The sequence below is a fragment of the Otolemur garnettii genome, unplaced genomic scaffold (assembly GCF_000181295.1).
Source record: "Otolemur garnettii isolate 467f Iridium unplaced genomic scaffold, OtoGar3 scaffold00005, whole genome shotgun sequence".
Lineage (NCBI taxonomy): Eukaryota > Metazoa > Chordata > Mammalia > Primates > Galagidae > Otolemur > Otolemur garnettii.
The window spans coordinates 15450568-15477145 of record NW_003852400.1 but is presented as its reverse complement, the minus strand read 5'-3'; the positions used below and the strand labels follow the sequence as shown (position 1 = coordinate 15477145).

Sequence of the window (26578 nt, the reverse complement as noted above, 5' to 3'; positions counted from 1 at the left end):
ATTAGGAAAAGAAACACAAAACATTGACAGCAAAGGGGTAAAAATCTTAGGAGAAAGTGAAAAGGGTTTTAATTTCTATGAATTTGTTATGAATAAATAGTCATAATAAAGGATGAGCTAGGACATGGCTATTTATCTGAATATACAACCAGAGAGCCTATACATTTTTCACAGTCCATTTGTAGTCAAAGCTTGTTCTTTTTCTTGATTTTTTTTTTTTTTTTTTTTTTTTTTAAGAGATGAGGTCTTACTGCCCAGGCTCTCTTGGAACTCCTGGACTTAAAGGACCCTCCTGCCTCAGTCCTATAGCTGGGACTGTAGGCCCGTGCCATCTCGCCCAACTAATTCTGGAGTTTTTTTTAGATGGGGTAAAGCTTGTTCATTGCCAGAACACGTGTAATCGATTTTCTATTGATAACAGCATTTAACAATTCTGAAAATTCCTCATGTAAGAAATATAAACATTTATTAATGATGGATTTACAGAAATTAAAAGGCAAAGAATTGGAATTAAGATTTATTTTGTGCTTTGTTGAAGAGGCTATCATATACAGACAACTAATGGGAGTAGCCAAAACACTCATGAACCTTCCTCTTCTGATAGCTTACTTCAATGCACTGTGAAAAATCCTCTGTTTATGGGATTTATATGGCAAATACTCTTTATACTTAAGATTGAACTTTTGGTGGATCTCTGCATGCTAGTTTTGCTAATGCGGGAGTAGAAAGGTGTGTTTCTGTAAACAAAGTATTATTGAGGAAGGCAAACAGTTTCAACGAAAATAGGATAACTAGCTTTGTAATATTATGTATGGAATCTCTGGATATATTGGAAAAGCACTTGGCTAACTGCTGTACAAACACGTGATCCCTGGTACAACAACCCTAAGGTCTATTTAGGTCATCATACTACAAATAAAATAATCTACATTTCCCTTGAAGGCAGAATAAATCATGCATCATTACAATTTAGCATAATATTTGACATATGGCAGACATTCAGCAAGTGTTTGTGAAACAAATGTTGTTTGTGAAATTAACTGACTTGAAGCCTAGATCTATGGAGAAAAATCACAAAAAGCCTAATTTTGAATAATTTAAAACATTTTAAGCTGCATAGAAGATAGGAAAAAGTTCTCTTGGAACCAAAAGCATTTGTTAATATAATTCTAAACATGGTCCACGCTTTGATGGGTCAAACTGTTCATTCATTTTATTTTTATTCATTAACACTTATTGAGCATTTCCTATGTGCCATCATTGTTTCTAGGTGCTGTTCTCAGAATAGGATAACATGTGAGTAATGACCTGGAAAATAAGTGAGGAAATGAGTCATGCTGAACCGCTCATGTAAGGCAAGAGAGTTTCAGGTTCATGTGACAAATGAGGGTAAATGGCCTGAGGTAGGAGCTTGTTTGGATGTTCAAAGGGCAGAATGAAGGCTAGTGAGGCTGGAACAGAAGTGACAAGGTAAGAAAAAAAGAATAGGTGGCTCGGCGCCTGTGGCTCAAGTGGCTAAGGTGCCAGCCATGTACACCCAAGGTGGCAGGTTCGAATCCAGCCCAGGCCCGCCAAACAACAATGACGGCTGCAACCAAGAAATAGCTGGGCGTTGTGGCGGGCACCTGTGGTTCCAGCTGCTGGGGAGGCTGAGGCAGGAGACGCACTTGAGCACAGGAGTTGGAGGTTGCTGTGAGCTGTAATGCCACGGCACTCTATCCAGGGGGACAGCTTGAGGCTCTGTCTCAAAAAAAAGAAAAAGAAAAAGAAAAAAAGAATAGGAGATGAAGACAGAGGTGAAGGAGGCTGGATCATGAAGGAACATACAGGTCATGGGAAGGACTTTAGCTACTATTCTGAGAGAAGCCATTACGTAGTTACACGATTTCTCTTGCTTTACCCAGAAGAAGATTCTGGAGGAGATGGGGCCCAGCTAGTGGGGCAAGAAAGCTATTAGAGAGGAGCAAAGGTAGAAGGCTTAAGACCAGTTATGAAGTTATTGTAGTATTCTTGGTGATGCGTGCTAGGAGACGTGGCAACAGGAATGTGTATTTTATTTATTCATTTTCTTTACTATTGATGTATTTGGCTTGCTCTTTTCCCTATTCCCATTGAAAGGGAAGAAACATTTTTGTGTTTTACAGCAGTGCTCAAAAATTGATAAAATGTGAATGAATAGATTTTAGCTACATACGTGTATGCTGAAGGATGCCAAGAAGGAGCAAAAATGGATTGAACAGCGATATTGTTACTCATATACAGCAACTGTGCAGTTTAGAGTGTTTTAGGCTCTACACAAGTTTTTAAAAAGCCCACATCACTTAATCTTGCAACAACACTGTAAAATACTATTGTCATCTACTCCTTACCAAAGCGATAACTATCAGGAAGGTTAAGTTCAAACTTACGTCATAGCATAAACAGCAGAGATGATACTTGACTCTAAGGTTTTCTGCCTCAGAAGCCCAAATTGTTTAATGGAGCCAGGTACTAAAGAAGAAAACTCTGGTAAATTAATTTAAAAATTCAAGATTTACATGTCAAAAGGCACACAGTGAAAAGAAAGGAGGACATCTCCGAGAGGCACAGGAAGTTTGGCCAAAAAGGAGTGAACATGTATGTGAGTGAGGGAGACAGCATAAAGAAGAAAGATGGATGAAAAGATTAGGGAGAGATAACAAATCGCATGACGTTCCTTAAATCTACGAGGAAGCTCTTAAGATACGATATAGTCAGTGGCATGGAGCCACTGCAGTTTTTCTTCTAAGGTGGAGAAGAAAACATAAGAAGAAAACATTTCATGGGGTTCAGGCAGCCGTGTGACTCTGTGCAAATAATGTAAACTCAGTTTCTTTCACTATAAAATGGGAGTAACTGGCTCAGCGGCCGTAGCAGTGGTGGTTACAGTGCCACCCACATACACTGAGGCTGGTGGGTTCAAACCCAGCCCAGGCCTGCCAAACAGCAGTGACAACTACAACCAAAAAATATCCAGGAGTGGTGTGGGTGCCTGTAGTCCCAGCTACTTGGGAGGCTGAGGCAAGAGAACCGCTTAAGCCTAAGAGTTTGAGGTTGCTGTGAGATGTGACGCCATAGCACTCTACCGAGGATGACATAGTGAAACTCTGTCTCAAAATAAAAAAAATAAAATAGGAGTAAAAATAGTAGTGACTACGTTGTAGGGTTCTTGTGAGGATTAGATGAGTTAATCTCTCTGACGTGCTTGGGAGAGTTTCTGGTACATGACAAATGGTCAGGAAATGTTAGCTGTTATTGCTATTATATTTTATCATTGCCATATAGTTTCATTCTCATGGATATGTATAGAACAGATTGCCGCAGAGATGCAAATCTTTAGTGTTGGGAGAGTACAGACAAGTTAGAGAAATGTCTGAGTAAGCGTGGAGCACAGGTGGGTGCAGAGTGTGGGGAGGCACATTTCAAAAAGGAAGAATAGCTGATTGAATCAAGTAGTGTGAGTGATGACTTGGAAGGGGGCTGGCTGGGTTTTCTAGAAAATTAATGAAGCTCAAGGAGAAACAGCCAAGTCCAGTATGGTGGGAGTGGTAGCCATCATGCAAGACAGGAGTCTTTAAAGAAGTCCAGGGCTGTGACTTGAAGGTAGCAATAGCTGGTTTGTTTTAGGTCCATCATATTTTATATTCATATTCTCATGTCAACAGAGCAAAAGAAATATGTAATAATATAAGAGAATGTTAGTCTCATTAAAATATCTCTGGGCTATTCTGATCCCTAACTTACACAAATGCTAGATTGAGATCTTCACTTGAGCTTAAGACTTTAGAAAGAATATAATCATCATAATAGTATAATACTTTCATATATGCTGCAATGTTTTAGGGAGGATTTAAGGTCACAAAGATGCATAAAGTATATGATCATCTAAGCTAATGGTGAGATAAAAGAACAAACAAAAATGAAAACAGAGATCAGAGATATGACTAAGGAAAGAAGCATATGTAATGAAGATGAAAGCTTATGCATCTGCCCTGTAGACCACGTTAAGCAGTGAACCAACACTGTACACATAGAGAACAATTAGTGAACTGTTGGAAAGTCTCATTAACAATTTGTACAGAAATAAAAAAAAACTTGATACTTGATTGTATGTCCAAAATAATAATAATAATAAAGTTAAGGAAAATTTGAAGAAAAGAATGGATAGAATATTGTGGCTTCGAAGTAAGAGATATTTAAAGAAAAGGGGAATATCCTCATATCATGCAGTGAAAAGTAAAGGGGATTTCTTTTTCTGAATTTTCACAGCAAACTGAGAGGCAGCATGTGTAAATCAGAGAATGCAGACTAGAGGTTACAGAATCAGTTATTTCTCCTATGCTTATAAGAAGAAAACGTATGTGTTAGGACAGCTTTATGTATTTGCATTGTAAACACTGCCCTTCTTTTCATCAGTTTGAAAAAAAATGGGCAAGAAAAAATGTTAAATGATTGTAGTAAATATTAAGAGAAATTACAACTACGGGAATATGCTAAAATGTACTATGTTTCCTTTAAAATCCAAATTTAAAATGTAAGAATTTTGAAATGGCTTGGAAAAAATAGGGACAGTGAGCTGATGTCTAGAGGTTTACACAGTTTAAAATACTGCCAGGTGTGGTGGCTCGCATCTGCAGTCTCGACTACTCCTGAGGCTGAGGTGGGAGGATGGCACTGAGTCCAGGGATTGGAGGCCACAGTGAACTTTAATCATGCCGCTGCACTCCAGCCTGAGCGAAAAAGCGAGACCCACTCCTTTAACATAAATATATACATACATAAAAAATTAAAAATATCATTTCTAACCTGAAATCCTGTCTTTATATGTTTAAAAAACTTCATTTTTATTTTTTCCATCTATCAGCAAATAAAAGCTGGACAGAGACACCTCACAAACCGTTAAACATACTAAAGAAAAACTTTTGCAGAAAAATTTCTTCCTGCTTTTTAAAAGGTGCTGCTAGGAAGGGAAACTTAACTACAGAATGGTCGGGGTCAGAAGCTGTTTTATTAACCATAGTAAACGTGATGGCAGAAAAAAAAGTTTCCCTTAACTATTCCAGACCCAGCAATGCAAGTGTACATCTACACGCACCCACAGATATAGATACGGAGACTTGCGTAGACCTGTAGAGAAACGGCCTTGGGAGTGTGTCCCTGATGATTCAGCCGGGATGTTTCTCTACTTGCCCTTTGCAAAGGACAGAAGCCAGGACATTCCTCCTGAAAATCCAACCTGTTTCGCAACTTCCAGGGCTGTCAACCTTCTATTAAGCCGGGCTGGGGGGCAATGGTGTGGGCAGGCTGATTGGCTGGGCAGGACAGCGCCAGGGCGTGGGCTGCGCACTCTTCACCCAGTTTGCCACAGGAAGCCTGGGCGCAGTAGAGCAGCGGCTCCTCCAAGCTCGGAGAAGCTGAGGCCGCTCTTCATAGCCGCCAGGTCTTGCCGCGAAAGTCAGACTCTCTGACCAAATCCACGCCCTGGCGGACGCTCCGAGGGAAAGCCCGAGGTAGGGGCACGCGAAGCCGGGGACTAGAACCGGGCAGCTGCCAAGAGGGGTCGGGCGGGCCAGCGAGCCGGCTGGTTCCCACAGCTTGGTCCCCACGGGAGAAAAGCTTAGGAGGCTGGGAGCTGAGAGTGGGGAAGAGTCTTCTTGGCAAGTTCCTGGGGACGTAGCGGAGTGAGACCCAAAGTTACAAGGGGAGCTCCGGGACCAGCCCCTGACCCTTGGTTTTCAGCGCTAGACACGGGCGTTGAATCCTGCTGGGTGGAGCGCGGAGCTCGCCCAGCGCAGGGGACCGGGACTCTGAGCTCGCGGGCGGGCGTTGGAGGCGGCGTGGTGGCGGGGAGGGCACTGGGAGGTAGCCCCGCGCCGGAGCCAGCGCAGTCCAGGACGCGCGGGGCCCTCCGACTCGACCCACGTGGAGAGGCACAGGAATGCCCCTGCGGTGACCCCGCGGCCGCAGCAGCTGGAGCATCCGGGCGCGCGCTCCGCTGCCCTGCCCCAGGGCTGGGGAGGAGTGAGGTTGGTCTCCGGCTCCTGCGGTCGTACTTTCGGCTAATGCGCTGGGATTTCTCTTCAGGTCGCGATGGATCTTGAAGTGGACCGCAATGGAGGAGCCGAGAAGAAATACGTCTTGAACCAGGACGAAAAAAGGTAGTTTATTTCACTTTGATAGTTTACCTAGTTGACAGATTTGGGCAACTTGTTCCTAGTCTCCAGCTCTCCAATAATTGAAGGGTGGTGGTTATTATTTTTATGTTAAGATACGCAAGCTAGCCTTTGGATGCAATTCCTTTGTGTAGAGGAGAGATTTAGGCTGCGCTCTCTATTTCCGTCTTTTTTTTTGGAGGGTGGTGGGGGGTTCTTTTATAGATACATACTATTTTAGAGGTTTATGAAATGGGTTAAATGTGAGTGTTTTTTACACGCATAGAATTGCATAATGATGAAGTCCGGGTATTTGGGGTGTCCATCACCCTGAGTATCTATCACTTTCATGTATTGGTCCTATTTCAAGCTTTCTCACGCCTGTCTCCGCTGTGGCCTGACCCCACCAGGCTTTCTGTGCTCTGCTCTGTGGTCCAGTCTCTTCCTTCTGGTGAACAGCTACGTAAACATCGCGTGTTTGTGGTAGGGCAGATGAGTCAGAAGGCCAAAACTACGTTTAGGTTGTTTTGCTTTAACAGGCAATGAATTATCTGCATATAAAATTGGTAGCATAACCACATCCGGAAAATAATTAAGTTAATTTTGTTCACAGTGCTCTGCATGTATGGGACTTTTAGAACTTCACTCAAGAAGTTCATTGTTAGTAGTTATTGTAATGCAAATTGTAAGACCATTTTAAAATATATTAGTATTATTAGAAACCAAGCTTTTCCGTGTAAAAGAAAAAATACAAATGTAGAAATCAAATAAGTTTTTTTAAAAAATGTTACATTTGAATTAGAAACTTCAATATGAACTCATGTTTTTTTTTAAATAGTTCATTTTTAGTCCTCTGAAAAGGACAGTACCAATGAGCACTCCTACCATTCCGCCCCCAGAGGAATAAACACTTCTTAGAAAAATAGCTAGTTTAAGCCACGTCTTGTTCAAGGAAAATAGAAAGTGAGCCTGGGCTATCTTATAGTTCCTGAAAACAAGAAATTGGACTTTGATGGAATAGTCAAAAAATACACAGGATCCGACTTGAGGGGTTTCCATTGGCTAAATGTGGGACAACTTGAGCATCAAAGAAAATAATAACTGTGATGTTAAGATACTGAATACAATACAATTGATGAATCAAAAAAATCCTTAGTATTCCAAGAGGAGATAAACTGGAAGAGAATGTGAGAGGTAAAGAAAATAAAGGAATGTTCAGTGCAGGAAAATGCCAGTTGTCATTTTGGATCCTACACTGTTACGGTTGATTCAAGCAGAGATCATCAGTGGATCCTTAACCATTCAGAGAAAAGTTGTGTCGAAAAATTATCTCCAAAATTCTTATTAAGTGGAAGGAGAATGTATGTACTTTTCCAGTGGAAGATTTTGGAGTTAGCACCATAAACAAGTAATCAAGTCGGGTATCACTCATGGTGGTATAGACGGTGTTAAGTGACTTGTCATGCGTAGATTTTGAATATACAACATCACTTGGGAAGGGTACTTGCAAAAATGTTTCATCTGAACCCAACTGAGCTTCTAGACTGGTGCTGTGCAATAGAAAAATAATGTGAGCCACATTTTTAATTTTAAATTTTCTAGTAGCAACATTACAAAATAAAAAAGATACATGAAATTAACTTTGAAAATATATTTCATGGAACCCAATATATCATAAAAATTATATTTTTACATGAAATCAGAATTATTGAGATAGTTTGTTTTTATACTAAATACTTCAGTTTGATGTAAATTTTGCATTTACCACTCAATTTGTATGCAGTTATATACAGATATATCCAAGATGTGAGACATCCTATAAGGCAACTGTTCTTGTCTCTTTAAAAAGTCAATGTCCAGAAATAAAAGCGAAGACTTCTAGGTTATGAGAGACTGAAGAGATATAATCATCAAATGTAATGTGTGAACCTTGATGATATCAGAATTCAAAATAGACGAGGGTTCACTTCGGTGGTTTGTCTTACAAGGGTACAAGTGAATCTTTCTATGAGTAGAATATGAACGTTTTAACACAATAACTAAGAAAATGACATGAAGGCTATGTTAACCAGTTTGATGGAAGTGTTTCGGATTGTGTGTGAAAACACCACACTGTACCCCAGAAGTGCATTAATGTACACAGTTACCATTCAATAAAAAATAAAAAAAGAATTCAAAATAGAAAAAAAAACTATAGAAAACATTCTTGGGAAATTTGTGAATTGGGTATCAGTTGATATCAAAATTGCTATTAATCTTCTTAGATATGATAATGATAGGAGAAGGAAGGGGTGATTGCCATGATATTTTTACATTTAAATAACACAGCAAAATATTAACAATGATCATATATACTGCATTATGTAGATAAAGTATAGTCAAAAATGCTAACAGTTGTTAAATGTAGGTGAATTATATGGGTAGTCATTATGTTACTCTCTTGATTTCTCTTTTTATTTGAAAATTTTCTTAATAAATTTTCATATGTAAACATATATAAACAATGAAAAAGATTCCACAGAGTAGAGGGTAAATATTCCACTTTTGGTTCCTAACTTCTTATTTTCATGTGCTTGGTAGCTTAAAAAACTATGTACCTATGACATAAAGACATAGGTATATTTGAATAAGAAATATTGAGGGTATGTACAGGGAAATGATAAGGAAAATTGTTTGATCCTGCACGCATCTTCATTTTGTTATTTGTTCTATCATGGCCTACTAACAACTTTTTCAAATTAGAGATTATATTTTAGATTAGTAGCTCTTATTAAATTGTGCTCATCGCCATTGATTTTAATCTGTTTTAACTATGTATTTTAACATGGGATTTTAAAGAAACCTATGGTTTTAATGATAGATAATGCTGAGATAACAGAACTATTCGGAATATGTGTATTTGCAAAGATTCTTTGTTACAATGATGTTTATTGAGTGATTTGCTTATTCAGCACTGTGTCTGGTGCTGATGGGGATAAGCAGGTAATCTAGTAGGTATGAAGAGTGTGTTGTGAAGATGCATGTCCGTGTGAGTCAGTATCTCAGAAGTCTGAGGTCACACCTTTTGGGTAGGTGGTCAGGGAACAGACTTAGCATTTGAAACTTGGGTTTGTTCCAGCTGAAAGACCTTGGAGAAGTTATCTCTTTTCGCTCTTCTGCAATTGCCTTATCTCTAAATGAAGGACAAACATGTGTTTTCCCTATACTGTTGTTTATGAATCATTTCTGGCAAGTGCTTTTTGAGCTAGTACCAGGAACACTGCATGTTCTCCAGAGTAGCAGCAGTTTTTAGAGAATGAGAAAAAGCAGTAAAAAGCTTAGAACTAAAACTCAAATTATTTATGGCAATTTTTTTCCCTTTTTTGTCCTGGTTCCAGGGATACTGAAACCATGACTTTACCTGAAATAGGGTGGGCCGGCAGGGTGTGGTGGCTTACACCTGGGAGGCCAAGGAGAGTGGATTGCTTGAGCTCATGAATTCCAGACCAGCCTAAGCAAAAGCACGACCCTATCTCTACTAAAACTAGAAAAACTAGCCAGGTGTTGTGGCAGGTGCCTGTCATCCCAGCTATGTGGGAGGCTGAGGCAAGAAGGATTGCTTGACCCCAGGAGTTTGAGGTTGTTGTGAATTACAACATCACTAGCACTCTAGCCTGGGGCAACAGAGTGAAACTCTGTCTCAAAAAAAAAAAAAAAAAAAAAAAAAAGGATAGGGTGGGCCCAAATCTGAAGAGTTATGTTTGTGTATTTTATGTTTTTGTGCCTGTCTAACGTTGCTCCAAAGCCTAATACGGGTAAACTCTGGATCTTGTTTTCTTTAGAAATTTGTTCACCTCTTTTGACCTCACTTAGTATAAAGAACAAAGACAATGATGAATTTACCTTTTGAACTTAAAAATCTGTGCAAAAACTATGTGTTTCTTCTCCAAAATAGTCTTTTATACATACAGAAGTATAGATGAAGCTAGTTCCTTATGGTTGGTTTGAATTCATTAGGTGACAGTTACATACAGCGGAAAATGGGTTACAGAGTCAGATTCATTTGAACCTGGGCTCAAAATAGTATTTGACCTTTTTATGCCTGAAGACAGCTTTTTGACAGTTTACAGAACATCTTTTTGGGCTGTAGCTATACCAGATTGCATTTATGCCATAATGGTCCACTTAAAGCTCCAGGTACTTTTTTCAGAATTAGATTTACTCATAGTGATTTAATTACTTTTTTCCTTAGGCTAGTTATGGCCAGCATCTGATTGTTACTACTCTTCATTAATAAAGAGAATGATTAGGAATCATATCTAGGTAATAGGTAGAATAACTACTGCTAGAATTACTTAAATAATATTAAGAAAATTAATTCTGGAGAACATGATTTTCTAATTAGAATTAAAAAAGGAAACTTTTTCTAGTATATGTATTCTTATAATTGCAAAAGAGATGTGTATTTGTCATGGAAAATTAGCAAATAGCAAAGGCACAAAGAAGAAAATGTTTTTATAGAGATCCCAATACCAAGTGATAACCACATACATAGATTTCTAAGATATATGTAAATATATTTATAGTTAAACTTTATATATGGATCATACTATTATTAATATTTAACTGAATAATGCAGTCACGTTTCTTGGTCCTTGTTATGAAATATAAGCTTTATGTTAATTTGGCAAGTTAAAAAATTTGTGTAATTTTTAAAGTTTTGTATAATTCTATTTCTATGTTTTTCAGTAAAAAAGAGAAGGAAAAGAAACCAACTGTCAGTGTAGTTGCAATGGTGAGTTTTGAATTTATTCACTATCAAAATACTTTGCACATTTGACTTCTATTTATACAGGAAAGAGGTATTTCATCTGATGTAATATTTTCTTAGAGAGTATATTAATGGACAGGCAAAATGAATTGGTTGAAATTATTTTCATGGGAATGCTGATCTTAACTGGCCATGTGAACTGATCATCAATACCCACCCTTTCTGGCCTAGAGTTCAATATTCTTCTACTTAGTTGTTGCCAGCGATCTGTTGTCTACTCCAGCACTCCTCCCAGTCATTGCCATCTGGTGCTGCATCGAGTGCTGCCTTTAGTGGCTCTGAAATCCTGGCAAGGTTGGGGTCAAAGTTTCAGGCACTCATGATGACAGAAGGTAGCAACAGATTATTTGTTGCTATGGTTGGGCATATGTCTATTATTTCTCTTTGCTGAATAGCTGAAAATCTGGAATTTGAAAGCCGTAGTATAACTCTTTTTCATTTTCTGGTGCAACTACAGTGGTCCTTTGGAAAGCTAAAGGACCTTTTTTTCCCTTTTTCTTTCTTTCTTTTTTTTTTACTCACACTTGGAATAAGACAGGAATTTATACATGTGGCTAGTTGATGATCTCTGTATACCTGGATTCTTACTTCCTTTTTTCTAAGACTGGAAATGTAGGTGAATTATTAGGTAAACTGTTCCAGCAGTTAGAACCCAGGAGACTGCCAAAGCAATTAGGTTTTGCAGCATACAATTTATCACTTAGCCATAACACACCAGACATTTTTTTATGGGGAGGGAGTGGATAGACTGCCTTATAAAATGAATTTTAGTGAATTTAATACACATATAAAAATAGGGGAAAAACAGTCACATGACTTTTACACCAAGGACTCTGTGTCACGCAAGCTTCATCTTCCTGTATGACGCTGCTCCTTTTTTTTTTTCTGTTCTATCTCCACTCCCTGTGGAATTTGGGGGAGATGAGACAATATACTTTAGTCATTCTCAGATTACTTGAATAACCAAGTGACAGTTTTTGTTTGTATTAGATTTTGTATTTACATTTCCCTACATTCTTGTACGGAGAGAAGCTTTTATGTTCAAGTTGGATTTGTTACCAAAATTTCAATTCTGTCATTGTGAAACCAAAACATTTCTGACTTTTGTAGTTTCCTTTTTGTTATTTGTACTACATATATTTTTAAAACTGGGGAGTCTTATAGATTATTAATAGAAAGCTTAACAGACCTTCTATGTTGAGATAATACCATCAATACTCAGTTCATTTCAAGCCACAAAAGAATAAAAATTTGGAGTTGCATGTGGGGTAAAAATAACACACATACAGCACTATGTGCCAGGCATTATTCTAAGTACTTTACATATGATCTCATAATCCTTACAGATCCTTTTGAGATAGATAATATTGTTATTCCAGTTTTACAGATGACAAAACTGAGGCCAACATACTTAACTTGCCCAGGGATACACAGTGGAACCAGGGTAGAGGGAATATATTATAAGCCTTTTGATGAAATGCGGTACTACTTAGATTTTCCTCTTTTTTCCTGAAGAGTTGACACAGAAAATGGTGAACATAACTTGTGTATAAAACTTATAAATAAGGACACAACCAGTAAATTGAGTAGTAAAATTCTGATGTACTAGCCTTGGTTATTAATAACAGTTTCCAGATAAGACAAAAAAACATGTTCCTGGGGTTTCTAAGAACCGCAGGTTTGATGATTCTTTTCAGCTGTTATACTCACAGCTAAGATTTATTACAACAAAAAGATACAAAGAAAAATCAGTAATGGCAAAGGGAAAATGAAGGAAAGCCCTAGAGAAACCAGACAGAAGCTCCCAAAATCCTCTCCCGTGGAGTCACACAGGCCACATCTAATTTCCCCAGTAATGAGTTGTGACAATACATGTGGAAAGCTATCAGAGAAGCTCACTGAGACTCAGTGCCCAAGTTTTTTATTGGCAGTTGATCACGTAGGCACCCTTTCTGCCCAGCATGCACCGAAACTCCAGATTCAGAGAAGGAAGGCAGATGTCCAGCATGTTGACTGAACAGATAGGTTGGCCACATTTATCAACAAGAGTGCTAGTGACCCTACCAAAACCCAAGTTCAACATACCAACATACCAAACTTGTCTGCAAGCCTTTCTAAGCATAGCAACCTCAGAGCAGCTTTTCTTAACCCTGTTAATTTATTTCTCCTACAAGACATTTTTGCAGTCTGGAGCAAGTGGTAAGGAATAGATTTAAAATTTTCTACTAGCGTTTATTTATATCAGTGTATTTATTCTGTATGTGGTTCAACATTTACAGAAACCCAAAAGTAAAATAAAATCTAAAGCAAGTGAGGAAATGAGACAAATGGAAACAAGGGCAAGAAAAATAAAAGTTGGACTGTAGTTCCCACACAAAATGAACTCCATAAAAAATTATATACTCTTGACAGAACTGTGCTGTAGATTCAATTTTGAGATTTCTACTTCATGTATCTTACTGAAATAAATTTTTCTAAATGACTAATAGCTAGCAATGTCAAGTGCTTCCTCTTGTTCTAGCCTTTATTAAGTACCCCACATGTATTATTTGACTTAACCTTCACAATAACCCTGTGATACAGAAACCTGTGTGATGTTTATGTTCCAGGTGAAGAAACTCACTCAGAAGTTAAATAATGCATTCAGAGTCACAGGGTCACATAGCTAGTAATGGGGGGCAGGCCCAGATTTTGCCCATATATGCCTATTAGTTCTTACAGCTGCAATCATTTGTAATAGTTTATGATTAAACTCTTATCTGCCTGGAATTAAAGAGTTCTTTGTTGATACCTTCTGATCTTCTGACACCTGGTTATTGAGGACTTTATCCCCCAGCTCAGTATGTCGCTGTCCACTCCTGGTGCTCCTGTCGACTTGGATGACTCATGGTTACATGGATAACCACTCCTTGACCTTCATAGCTGCAATGATCTTATAAATCTACCTGTATCTGAATGTGCTCCTCCTCTTCTTTTCCAGTTGCAACAGACTTTTATTTCTTAAAACTAAGTACTTGTACTTCGGCTTTCATCTCATGTCCTCTGCCTTCTCGAGGACCTGACATTATTATCATTGCTTCTCTTCTGTATCTCCAAAGTCTCTTTCTCAACCCGGTCTGCCTCATTGGCATTGATGGGTCAAGGCTCTTTGGTCTTAACAAATGCCCTCCTCCGAGGCCCCTGCTACCTGCTCGCTTCACTTTTTGTCTTGTTTTCGCCTTCCAGTTAGTCCTCAGCCTGTTGGAGTTTGACTCTTGTCCCCACCACTCACTGAATTCAGGGCCCATTTAGGATTCCATCCTGACCCTCGGCAGCACTTGACACTGCCTGTCATTTCCTTTCTTCTGTTTGCATCTGTGATGTCACAGCCTGCTCATTTTCCTTCCAGCTCTTTGTCTTTTTCTTGTGTGAAGAAAAACACTTTGTGAAGTGAAGACTTCCTCAACTCCTCCTCCCTGGAGTCAGGGATGCTGTTGACATTCCTCTAGTTCCACAAAGCCACTTTCAAATTATTTTTTGATCCTTATGCAAGATTCCTTGGCCATTTCAGCTTCACTCTGCTTAATTATCCTGTCTGTTATCCATGTTCAGTGCCATCACTTATCTAACCACTCCCCCTTCCTTGGGTACTGTGGCATTTGCTGGCTTCTACTCCGTTCATTGATGCTCCCGTTATTCTTCTGAGTATTTTATAAATACTCTTCTGAGTATCTTATAAATAACTCTGAGGTTCGACATTCTTTTTTTTTTTTTCTAAACATGGAATGTTTCATGACTTGGTGTGTCATCCTTGTGCAGAGGCCATGCTAATCTTCTCTGTATTGTTCCAATTTTAGTATATGTGCTGCAGAAGCGAGCACCCTAGGTTCGACATTTTTTGACCTCTTCAGTTCCAGCACCCACCCCGTTCTCTACTTGAGTAAATTACACCTGTGTGCAGCGCCTTGGGCTTATCATCTGTTTGGACTTTCATCTACAAAGTTGTGAACTCAGACCTGTCAGTCTTTAGCAGCAACTTCCGATTCTTCCAGTTATGCTCTTCCTCTCCAGTGTCCCCCTTATCACATTGTGAACTTGTTTCCTGTTGCTAGTAGGATAATGCCACAGCTTAGTGACTTAAAACAATGCAAATTTATTACCTTACAGTCTGGCTTCAGATGTTTTACTAGACTAAAAACAAGGTATTGGTAGGATTTCATTTCTTCTGAAAGTTCCAGAGGAGAATCCGTCTCCTCCCCTTTTTTAGCTTCCAGAGAACACTTGCATTCCTGGACTCATGGGCCCTTCCTTGCGTTACTTCACCTCTTATGTCAGCCATCACACCTTCTGCTACTGACTCTGAGCCTCCGCCCCCCTCTTATATGCACCCTGATTACATTGGGTGGGTGATTACATTGCACCCACCTGGATAATCTCCTGTCTCCAGATCCTTAAAACATGAATGGATTAACAAACTGTGGTATATGTATATGGTGGAATACTATTCAGCCATAAAAAGATGGAGACTTTGCATCTTTTGTATTTACCTGGATGGATGTGGAGAACATTCTCCTCAGTAAAGTATCTCAAGAGTGGAAAAGCAAGCATGCCGGGTGCTCAATACTAAGTAGAAACTAGTACATTAATAACGGCAGGCCCACACAAGAGAAAGACATAATTAAATTCAAGAAGGGGGAAAGGGAGGTTGTTCTCTAAGTTCCCACCTAACAAGTACAACATAGCAGTATATGGCACACTTCTTGGGTAAAGTACTTAACTACAACTCAGATTTTACCTTACAAACACAAACAGTGTAATCTAATTGTATGCAGCCTCATATTAATCTGAAAACAAAGAAACAAACAAATAGCAACAAAAAGGAGGGGTTCCTTGACCACGTAAGGAAGCATATTCACAGTTCCTGGATTCGGATGTGGAAATGTTTGGGGGACCTTATTTTGCCTGCCACCCCCGGTCAGGCTTTACTCTCTCTTCTCCTAGTATCTGTCCTTCATTTTTACTCTTCTGAAAATCTATCCATGGCAGCCACATCCTATTACTTCAGTTTCTACCCTAAAACCATTGAAAGCCTTTCCTTTCCACTAACCTAGATTAGCATAAAACCCAAACCCCATCCTGTGAGGGCCACGATGTCTGACCTTTCTCTAACCTCTGACTTCACGTCAGACAAATCTCCCTCTCTTGCCGCAGGGTGCGTTCTATTTGATCCTTGAGACTCAGAAAGCTGATTTTCATCCAAGGACCTAGGCATTTGCTCATCCTGCCGAGCATATTCTTTAGCTAGATCATCACGGGATGAGCTGCGTCGTTCCTGTGAGTGAGGTCTCTCCTTGGATGTTACCTTCTCAGCCAGACATTCTCTCACCAGCCCGTCTAAACTAGCTGACCCTGCCTGTCACTGTGGCATGTTACCCTGTGTGATATTTCTTCTGAATACTTACTGCTGTCTGATTTTCTTGTTGGTATATTTGTCTTTTCTCCAGATACACCAACAGGGAGCAGGGATTTTGGTGTATTTTGTTCACTGCTATATCCCATATGACCAGAACAGTGCCCAGAGCTTTAATAGGTACTTAGATACTGAATGAATGTTGAATGCATCACTTCCCTCTTTTACTATATGCGCTAGAATAAGCTTTATGATACTGAATGAATGTTGAATGCAGCTCTTCCTTCTTTTACTATATGCACTAGATATAAGTTTTATGAGGACAGGAAGCTTATTTTGTTCGTTGTTTTTATCAGGACTAGAACCAAGCCTGACTCTTATTAGGTGTGTAATAAATATTTTCTGAATATTCAGTGAGTGAACAAATGAATGAATTCACTGATTTCCCTCTCCATCCCAGGCACCATGGTAAGGTCATGTTCATCACCGAGGCTGCTGAATGCTCCCTCAACCTCTTATCTGCCAGCTCCTTCTACTTCTTTGCCGTGGGAAGCCCAACCGTTGGCTTTCAGCACAGATTAACCTTCCTTTTATGTGGTTCTGGTTCACCGTGTCTCTCTTTCCTGAGTATCTAACCAAACATTTTCTTATTTCCTTTCTTAAAAGGGCTTCACTTGTAATTAGTTCATGTTCTGTCTTATATCTCACCTGAAGTATTAAACTTTTTTTGTTTGACTGTTCTTTAACTGTAAGAGCCTGAAAAGTCTTATTAATTATTACATTTCCAAGACCAATAATAATACCTGCTTATTTGTACATTTTTATGTTATATACTTAATAGAAAGTCCTTGTATTAAGTCTCATTTCTATCCTCAGAAAAAGGATAGAAAGATTTTCTGCACATATAAAAGATAGTAAGATTTTCTGCACATATAAATATTCTCCTCATTTTGTAAATGTGGAAACTGATGTTCAAGGCCACTAAGAGATTTGCTGCCACCACCCCCCAAAGTTTCCACCCCCAAACTACAGAGCTAGGGCATTTCTGAGGCTTTTGACCTACTTAGCATTGTGTTGCCACTTTCCTCAAATCTTACCTCCTCTCTAGAAATCAATCTTGCTTCATGTCACAAAGAAATAGGAGATTTTGAACTCTCTCAGCTGTATTTGTATTCCTGGAAACTCACTTAATATTTGTACTATTATCTTGTTTTTTCTGGTTGAAGCAAAGAGATATACATTTGCCTGTTTGAGAACCATCTTCTCTTTATCAAGTTTTTAAAAAACAATTGCTAAATATTTATTTAGAGATGAGTGTCTTGCTGTGTCACCCACGCTGAACTTAAACTCCTGGGCTCAGGGGATTCTCCCACATCAGCCTGAGAAGCTAGGACTACAGGTGCATGCTGTAGTGCCTAGCTCTTTACCAAGTTTTATTATGAAAAATTTTAAACATATAAAAAGGTAGAATAGCAAACTTCACACATCTATACCCACCATGTATATCTAATAATTGTTAATATTTTACCATATTTCATCTGAAATTATAGATTTCATATTTCATATGTAAGTACCTCAGTTTATATGTTCAAAGTATTTCCTACTACACATTTTTCTATAAAACTGTAATTTTTCATGTAATGCAATGATCATTACAATGATCACTTAACAAAATGAACAATACTTCCTTAACAGCGTGTAATGCTTAGTTCATATTCAAATTTTCTCAGTTATGTTCAAAAAAATGTCTTTTACAATTGATTTGTTCAAAACAAGATTCAGTCAGTGATGACATTTGGATATTGTGTTTCTCGAGTCTAGAACAGTTACCTCTTCAAGTTTCACTGACATATTAAAAAGACTGCACCATTTGTCCTGTAGGATGTCACACCTTCTCGACTATTTTGATTTTTTCCATGTGCTTCCATGCTTTGCATTTCTTATATGCCGAAAATTAGTTCTAAGGGTTTCGTTTCATTCATGTTAGATATTTTTGGTAAGACAATTGTGTAGGGGATGCTGCGTACTTCTTATCAAGCATCAAATGTTAGGGTGTTCTACTTTTTTGTGAAGCTAACTTTGATCGCTTGACTAAGATTATACCTCCACTGTAGAGGTACCTCTGCCCCCTTGCCATTATGAAGGAATCGTGGGGCATTGTGGAGATATCTTGTTTCACATACTACATATAGCATTCACTAATGATCCCCTGCCTCACAATTATTTCCCCTTGAAATAATTGTTCCATTATTGTTTTGGACATTGTTTCATCTCTGTTTTCTTCCTATATTTCCACCAATTGTCTCCTTGACCAATTTACCTATAAACATAAGACTACATTAAATAGTCCTCCCTTGACATTGTTTTCTACTCTAGTAACGATCCTTTCGCTTCTTTTCACCTCAAGATCGTCAAAAGGACAGTCAAAAGCCAGGCAGCTACTCAGGAAACTGAGGTGGGAGCATTGCTGGAGCCCAGGAGTTGGGGGCCATAGAGTACCATGATTGTGCCTGTGAATAGCCTCTGCACTCCAGCCTGGACAGTGTAGTGAGAGCTCATCTCTTAAGGGAAAAAAAAGTTGACATGCCATTTCTATTTCTTCCTGGATGATTTGATCTCATCCACTCCTATGACTTCTGCTGCACATCCTGGAGTCACAACACTGTGTCCCAAAGTCTGAATTCTTTCTATGTACTTCCCAGATTTCAGTTCCAGGACGGGTATTCAAATAGGACTAAATGAGATTTCTCTGCCCTCCTTCCACACCAACCCTTGCCTCTTCCAGTTTTCCCAGCTCAGTAAAGAGTGCCTGGGAGTCAGTCTACTTTTTCTTGCTACTTCCACACTTCACACTCCAAACTTGAGAGATCCCAGTCTTTTCTAAGCATATCGTGGTCTTTCCTGTCTCTGCTTACTCTTCGTCCTGGCTGGAATGCCTTCCTTCTTCTAAACAGTTACTCACTTTTCAAAGCTGGAAGTGAAAGGTAACATCACCTCCTCTATGAAACTTTTCCCCAAAGAAGGGAATGATCGTTGGCTCAATTTTGTGTCTATTCTGTACACCAGGCTATCAAAGCATGTAGAGTGTCTATTGCATGAACTTTCTCTTTTCTTTTTTTTTTTTTTAATTTTTTTGTAGCAACAGAATCTCACTTTGTTGCCCTTGGTAGAGTGCTGTGGTGTCACACAGCGCATAGCAACCTCCAGCTCTTGGGCTTAGGCAATCCTCTTGCCTCAGCCTCCTAAGTAGCTGGGACTACAGGCTCCTGCCACAATACCTGGCTATGTTTTTGTTGCAGTTTGGTGGAGGCCGGGTTTGAACCCACCACTCTCAGTATATGGGGCTGGCACCCTACTCACCAAGCCACAGGTGCCACCCTGCATGAACTTCTTCTTTGCCCTCCTCCTCTTTAAACTCTCTGATAGTAAGGGTTATGTCTCTGACATTTATCTCTGACTTTTATCTGCCATTGAGTAGGCCTTTACATTTACATTGATGGCCTGCTTGTTTCATTATCCCAATGATAGTTCTGGAGGCAAAATACCCAGTGGTGGTGATGAGAGAAATCTTTGTGCATCAACTATCTTCTCTTCCTGTGCTGGAGAATTTGATATTTTGTCTGCTTTAATGGAGTCTTTAAGAGAAGATAAGTAGCTTCTGCCCATCTCTTCCTCTGTGTTTTTTAAGGAAATAAGTAAATACTTATAAAGTACATGGTGGCAAAATTTAACCCGTGTGCCAATGAACCCGAAAAAATTATGCCAGTGCATCATTCTCTTGTTAAGGTTTTAATCTGTAAAAAGAATGATGGTTTTAGGTTATGGGAAGTTGTGTCATCAACCCAAACTTCAGCTCCCTTGATTACCATCTTAAGAGCTACAAAAAGTTTAAATTCAAATAATAATTTATTCAATATTCTTTTTACACCAAACTTTAACTTTCACTGATCATTTTATAATTTGACTTTGCTTTTTCTCTCCTGCTGTATGAACTGCCACTCACTATTACCAACTATTCTGCTCTTTATGTCTCCACTTTCCAACTTAGTATTCATTCCTGCCTATTACTCCTGTAATAGCCATGTTAGATGACTTCAGGGTTGGTTTCCGTCTTCTTGTGAAGTATATATGAGCTCTAAAATCTTGCTTTCTGCTACTATGTCCTTTATGTTGCCGGGTCCATGGTCTTTGTTTCTTATCACCGGTCTGTGACTTTGTACCCAGTTTCCTCCCTGCAATACAAATATGTTGCCGACAGCTATTTAATACATGTGGCATCCATGTGATAACAACCTGCCTTGGAGTTTGTCATAGCCTCCCACAGCTGCTTTATCCTGTTTGTGTTTTTATTTTTTTTTCATTTGTTTTCTTTTGATCCTTAGTAGTCCCTCCCTTGAGTTGTATGGGGAAAGTATTAATTACTTCCCATTTCTCCCTCTCTTTTTGACGCAGAGTCTCACTGTGTCCCCCTGGCTAGAGTGCAGTGGGGTCATCATAGCTTACTGCAGCCTCAAACTTCTGGGCTCAAGAGATCCTTCTGCTTCAGCCCCTTGAGTAGCTGGGATTACAGTCACACCATGATGTGCTAATTTTCCTATTTTTAGGAGAGACAGGGTCTCACTCTTGCTCAGGCAGATCTTGGACTCGTGAGCTCAAGCAATGCCTTGGTTTCCTAGAGTGCTAGGATTATAGGTATGTGCTACTGCACCCAGCCCCATTCCTCTTTACTTTGTCCTCTCCCCATCGCTTTTTGGATGCAGAGAAGCCTTTTTTTTCCCTTCCTATAACTTGCCTAAAATTAAATAGATTATGTTAGCCCGTGCTTGTCATTCATTATGGCCATATTCTATCTTCTCCGGAAAAATGTTCCTTGGGAAACATGCATGTAACTCATTCCTTTCCTCTTCCTGCTCATTATCAAGTTCTAATGATATTAAAATCATTTTACATTTATGCTAATTCCATTGTTCAGCAGTTCTTTAACTCAAGTCACTTCCTTAAAGCAATAAAATGTTTTCTCAGAAGGGCTTTTGGCATTCAGGTTTTTTCCCAAGAGATGAAAAGTGGCTCTCAGTCTTAGATACTAGAGCAAGAAATAGTAATTAGAGCCCAGAATGTGGACCCCAAAACTGGGATTGTACCTAAAAGCCAAGAAGGTTCTTGGCTTCATGCAGGGACGAATTCAAGTACAAGCCTTAAACTGGAAATGAAAGCAAACTTAATTCAACTCAGAAGCAGCAAGCAGGCTACCCCACACACCAAGTTGCACCTGTCCATTGCTGGCAAACTCTATTTACAGCTATCTGTTGATTATATGCTAAATGACAAGTAGATTATCATGAGTTCTCAGAAGAAAGGATAGAGATTTCTAGGAATGGGGGTTCCTCCTTCTTTCATACCATATTAGGTAACTTCTAGAGGTTGTCATGGTGATTGTAAACTGTCATGGCACTGGTGGAAGTTTCTTTAGCTTGTGAATACATCATAGGCAGAATATACTGAGCTTTGAGGGCAGGGAGCACAGAGGTCTTTAAGTTATCCTCTTGGCTCTTACTGGCCTTAACTAGTTTCTTCACTGCATCTTGTTTTCCTGTTTTTGTTGGAGACCTTGGTTTGGGTCTTGCAACTTTTTAACGAGTTGGGTTTCCTGGTTTTCTACCTCAGTGTTAAAAGACTTTTATAGTTTCCAGAATGTCCCATACTTCTTAACAGATTTCATGTAAGAAGAGAAGACAGATTAAGTTCAATGTGAAAAATTAGGACAAAATCAATAGAAGAATCAAATTAGTTGATTACAATAGGTTACTAAAGGTAGAGGGTGGCTTGGATTAGGGTAGTAGCAGCTGTAGTTTGAAAAAATGTTTAGATTTGGGGTATATTTTGAAAGTACAGCAAACCACCCATGAAGCTGTATTAATTGTTCTTGTGCTTTTCTTTTTTCTCCTTTTTTAGTTTCGCTATTCAAATTGGCTGGACAAGTTATATATGGTGGTGGGAACTTTGGCTGCCATCATCCATGGCGCTGGACTCCCCCTCATGATGCTGGTGTTTGGAGACATGACGGACAGCTTTTCAAAAGCAGGCAACCTAAGTTTTACTCCGCCAAACTCAACGAATGAAAGTAAGTATTATTTGCAGCACCAATTTTATGGGAAACTTGCAGGAAAACCAGTCATTTAAAGCAGTGTTCCCTTGCACACACTGTGTGTTTGGGGTTGTGGAAGGTGAGGGTCTGAACTATAGTTCATGTCTCTAATGAGTTTAGATGATAATCTTTACAAGCATTAGAATGTGCAGTGGAAGCAGTGGAGGAGATATACAGAAAAAGAGAGTTCTATGAAGTCAGAAAGATTCTTGAAAGTTTTAGGGAGAAGTAGAGGAACCTCATCAGGACCTTGAATGATAAGTGGAAATCTGTTATGAGATTCCCTGACAGGCTGGATATGGTTGTAAGGTGAGAGTCTAGGTAACCCTAAAGTTTTTAACTTGAGAAACTGCAATGGTGCAGTTACTATTAATAGAGACAAGAAAGATGGAAGGAGAGTAGGTTTGGGCAGTAAATTCCAGAAATTTAGTTTTGTACTTTATCATGCATTAGGCTCTCTGGAAACAGATGCAAGAATGGAGAAATGGAGCTGAGAGAAGTTATATGTGAGTGAGTCAGAGAGTAAGTGTGTTGGGTGTATTTTGGGATAGGAGAAATAATAGCTTATTTGTGTGTTAATGGAAATGACCCCAAAGAGAGGAGAAAATGATATTTGAAAGAGAGAAAACATTTTCTGGAGTAATATCCATGAGAAAGGATGGTATTCAATGCTTAGAAGAAAAGTTTTGCTTTAGATAAAAGCAGGGATAATTTGCTTAAAATAATAGGTAAAAGAAAGTGTGTTTGAGTGTCAGTGCCCATGGTGGGTAGATAAGGAGGAGAGAATCTGTGTAAGTTTTTTTTTCTGATCACTTCAGTTTTCTTAGCAAAGGAGGAAGCAAGATGTATGGCCGATAAGGAAAGGAGTGTAACACAGCCCTCCAGGAGAGGGGGAGAATGAATGAGCTATTGAAATAATTTGGGTGTGCCTTTCTCTGTCTCTGTCTCTCTTAATTGGAGAGGAGCAGATTGATATCTTGGAGCTTCTTAGGTCACCTCTGGTCAAGTATAGATTTTATTTACACTAAATTCCTCAAAAACAACCCAGTGTGCTAAAATCCTGAGAATGCCTGTCTGAGAATACACTTGAAAATGTAACAATACAACTTAACTTACAAGGACCCTTTAACTTTCAGACTTTCAAGTCTCTGTTGGATGTTCTGAATCCTTTCCCAGAAACATGCACATAAATATATTCATACCAATTTGGGGGCATATACGCATCTTTTCATACTTGCTGTAGGTCCTGGGAGCCACTTCTTTGTGATCCTCCTAAAAAGTACATTGCTTGTGCAAAGATAGGACTACTTCATTATGTGAATGCAGGCGAATAGTGGGGCTAGAAAAATCTATGTTATGTTTGAGTTAGGTAAAATTCCAGGACAATTATTATATCCCTTAACGGCATTCAAAGAGACTTGCAAAAAGATGATATAGCACCTTTGAATTGGCACTTTTCTTTTATGTCATCCACCAAAAAGAAGTCTTCAATGCTCTCTGAATCCATTGGTTCCTAGACATGCTATATTTGGCACTATTCTGTGGAGTCATCTCTCTCAACCACTTCATAGCAGAAGAATCAAATCTTTCAGCACTCTCTGTTAGCTCAGCAGGTCCACTGTGTAAATCTATGCCCATTCAGGTCCTACCCACTTTTTTATGAAGTCCAGGCATAGACATTTCTCTAACTGTGTAAGAGCTGTTGTGCTAATCCTTCTGTGCTTCTGCATGCGCTACCTGAAGGGGCAGCTGCTGATGTCATGTATGTATCAATAAGGAAATTATAGGTTATGAAAACAGCTGTTGATGCTTGGCAGAGTCTGGGAAGAGCAGACCATCAAATGACTGCCTGAAGTTAACAGAGCTGAACTCTGATGGGCCACAAGAAACTAAGCTTGTGCTATATCCACTGGTCTCTTTTGAAAAACTGCATTAACATTCGTATACATTACAACACCATCACCCAGACATTCATTGGCTCTTACTCTTATAGGGAAAAAAGTAATCTCTTTAAGTAGAAGTACTAATCATTACCAGTGTTACCTGCACCACCTGTAGACTTATGAGATAGTGCTATGGACTAAATGTTTGTGTTCTTCCAAAATTAGTATGCTGAAATCCTAACCCACAGTGTTCAGAGGTGGCTTTGGGAGATGATGAGGTCATGAGAACGGGGCCCTCAAAAAATGTGGTTAGTGCCCTTGTAAAAGAGACCCCAGAGAGTGCCTGGTCCCTTTCACCATGTGAAGACAGAGCTAGAAGACACCATCTATGTATGAGCCATGAAGTGAGCCCTCACTAGGTGCCAAATCTGTCTTGAGCTTGGACTTCCCAGTCTCTAAACTGTGAGAAATAAATTTCTGGTGGTTATAAACTCCCTATTTTATGGCATTTTGTTATAGTAGCCCAAATGGGCTATCAGTAAACTGATCAGTTACCTAATACTACGTATGAGTTCCCCAACAGATGATGGTCTAACTGTGAAGACTGGCTCCCTCCTGGACAGGCCCATGTGCCTGCAGGGTAGAGTCTCTCCTCAGCCAGGCAGTGGTTCTGTCACCACACTTGTCAGCTGGTAACTTAGACTCCCATCTTCATACATGTCTGGAGCATATGGCTTCTGCTGAAGCTGTGGTTCCCACTCACTGCCAGTCATTCCCATTCAGCTCACTCCAGTCCTGGGGAAACTTAGAGAAGTGTTCTGAAGTTTGCCTCTGTCACCCTCGTAAGAGGTGGTATATTTAGTGTGTTTAGAGCAAGCTTTGAAGTTGGACTGCCTGACTCTAAAGCCCTACCCTTACCAATTTTTAGTTTTGAGGTTTGGGAAATTTCTTCATACTTGCTAAAAAAAAAAAAAAACTTGGATTACAATAGAACCAACTTCATAGCATGATTATGAAAATTAAAAGGATTTATTCACTTAATTTTCACCAAACATATCCTAGTCATAAAGTACTCACCAAACACTAGTTATTATCATTATTATTATTATTTGAGACCAAGTCTCACTCTGTTGCCCTGAGTAGAGTGTCATGGTGTCATGGTGCTGTGACATCGTCATAGCTCACAGCAACTTCTGGGTCCAAGCGATCCTCTTGCCTCAGCCTCCTGAGTAGCTGGGACTACAGGCACCCTCCATGATGCCTGGGTAGTTATTTCTATTTATAGTAGAGACGGGGTCTCAGTCTTACTCAGGCTGGTCTAGGACTTCTGAGCTAACTCCTGAGCTCAACCAATCTGCTTGCCTCGGCTTCCCAGAGTGCTAGGATTATGGGTGTGAGCCAGCACACCTGGCAACAAATACTAGTTATTATCAAAAGGAGACTCAGACTCCCATGTTCCTCACAGCTAGCAATGATATGTGGTTCCTTGTATAATTTTGGCTTTATAACTCTATGATGCTACCTCAACTTTTACAGTTGTTGAAAGCTTGACACATAGTCAATACTGATTACAGATGTGAACAATCAGCCCTTTCTTTGAACAGCTTTTCCTTAGTAACCAGATCACCATCCCTGCCTTTCAGGGAAGGCCGATGTCCACAAATTATGTGTTACAGGCCTGATTTGGCCTGCTGCCTCTTTTTGCATAGCCTGTGAACTAAGAATGGTTTTTACATTTTTTTTTTTTGAGACAGAGTCTCACTATGTCACCCCAGGTTAGAGTGCCATGATGTCACAGCTCACAGCAACCTCCAACTCTTGGGCTTAAGCTATTCTGTTGCCTCAGCCTCCCAAGTAGCTGGGACTACAGGTGCCCACTACAAAGCCTGGCTACTTTTTGGTTGTAGTTGTCATTATTTTGTAGCAGGCTCGGGCTGGATTTGAACCCACCAGCTCCAGTGTATGTGGCTGGTGCCCTAGCCGCTGAGCTACAGGCACCAAGCTGGTTTTTACATTTTTAAATCATTTGAAAAAAAGAAATCAAAAGAAGAATATATTTTGTGACATGTGAAAATTATATGATGTTTAGACTTCAGTATGTGCAAATAAGGTTTTAGTGAAACACAGCCATACCCGATCATTTACATACTGTCTGTGGCTGCTTTTATGCCACCTTGGCAC

General features: G+C 39.4%; 1 protein-coding gene and 1 non-coding gene across 2 annotated transcripts in view; one reads left to right on the top strand and one right to left on the bottom strand.

The window, feature by feature from the left end:
• The first annotated feature begins 5385 nt into the window (after positions 1-5385).
• ABCB1 (ATP binding cassette subfamily B member 1) overlaps positions 5386-26578 on the top strand; it is a 111348-nt gene continuing 90155 nt past the window's right edge. Inside the window, exons 1-4 of the mRNA XM_003782808.3 lie at positions 5386-5528; positions 6103-6176; positions 10899-10944; positions 22322-22490. Of these exons, the coding sequence (XP_003782856.1) occupies positions 6109-6176; positions 10899-10944; positions 22322-22490 (283 nt within the window). The 5' untranslated portion in view covers positions 5386-5528; positions 6103-6108. The remainder of the gene's footprint in view (positions 5529-6102; positions 6177-10898; positions 10945-22321; positions 22491-26578) is intronic.
• Positions 14734-14840, bottom strand: LOC111722058. Its single transcript, XR_002771005.1, has one exon. It is a non-coding gene; the product is annotated as a U6 spliceosomal RNA (small nuclear RNA).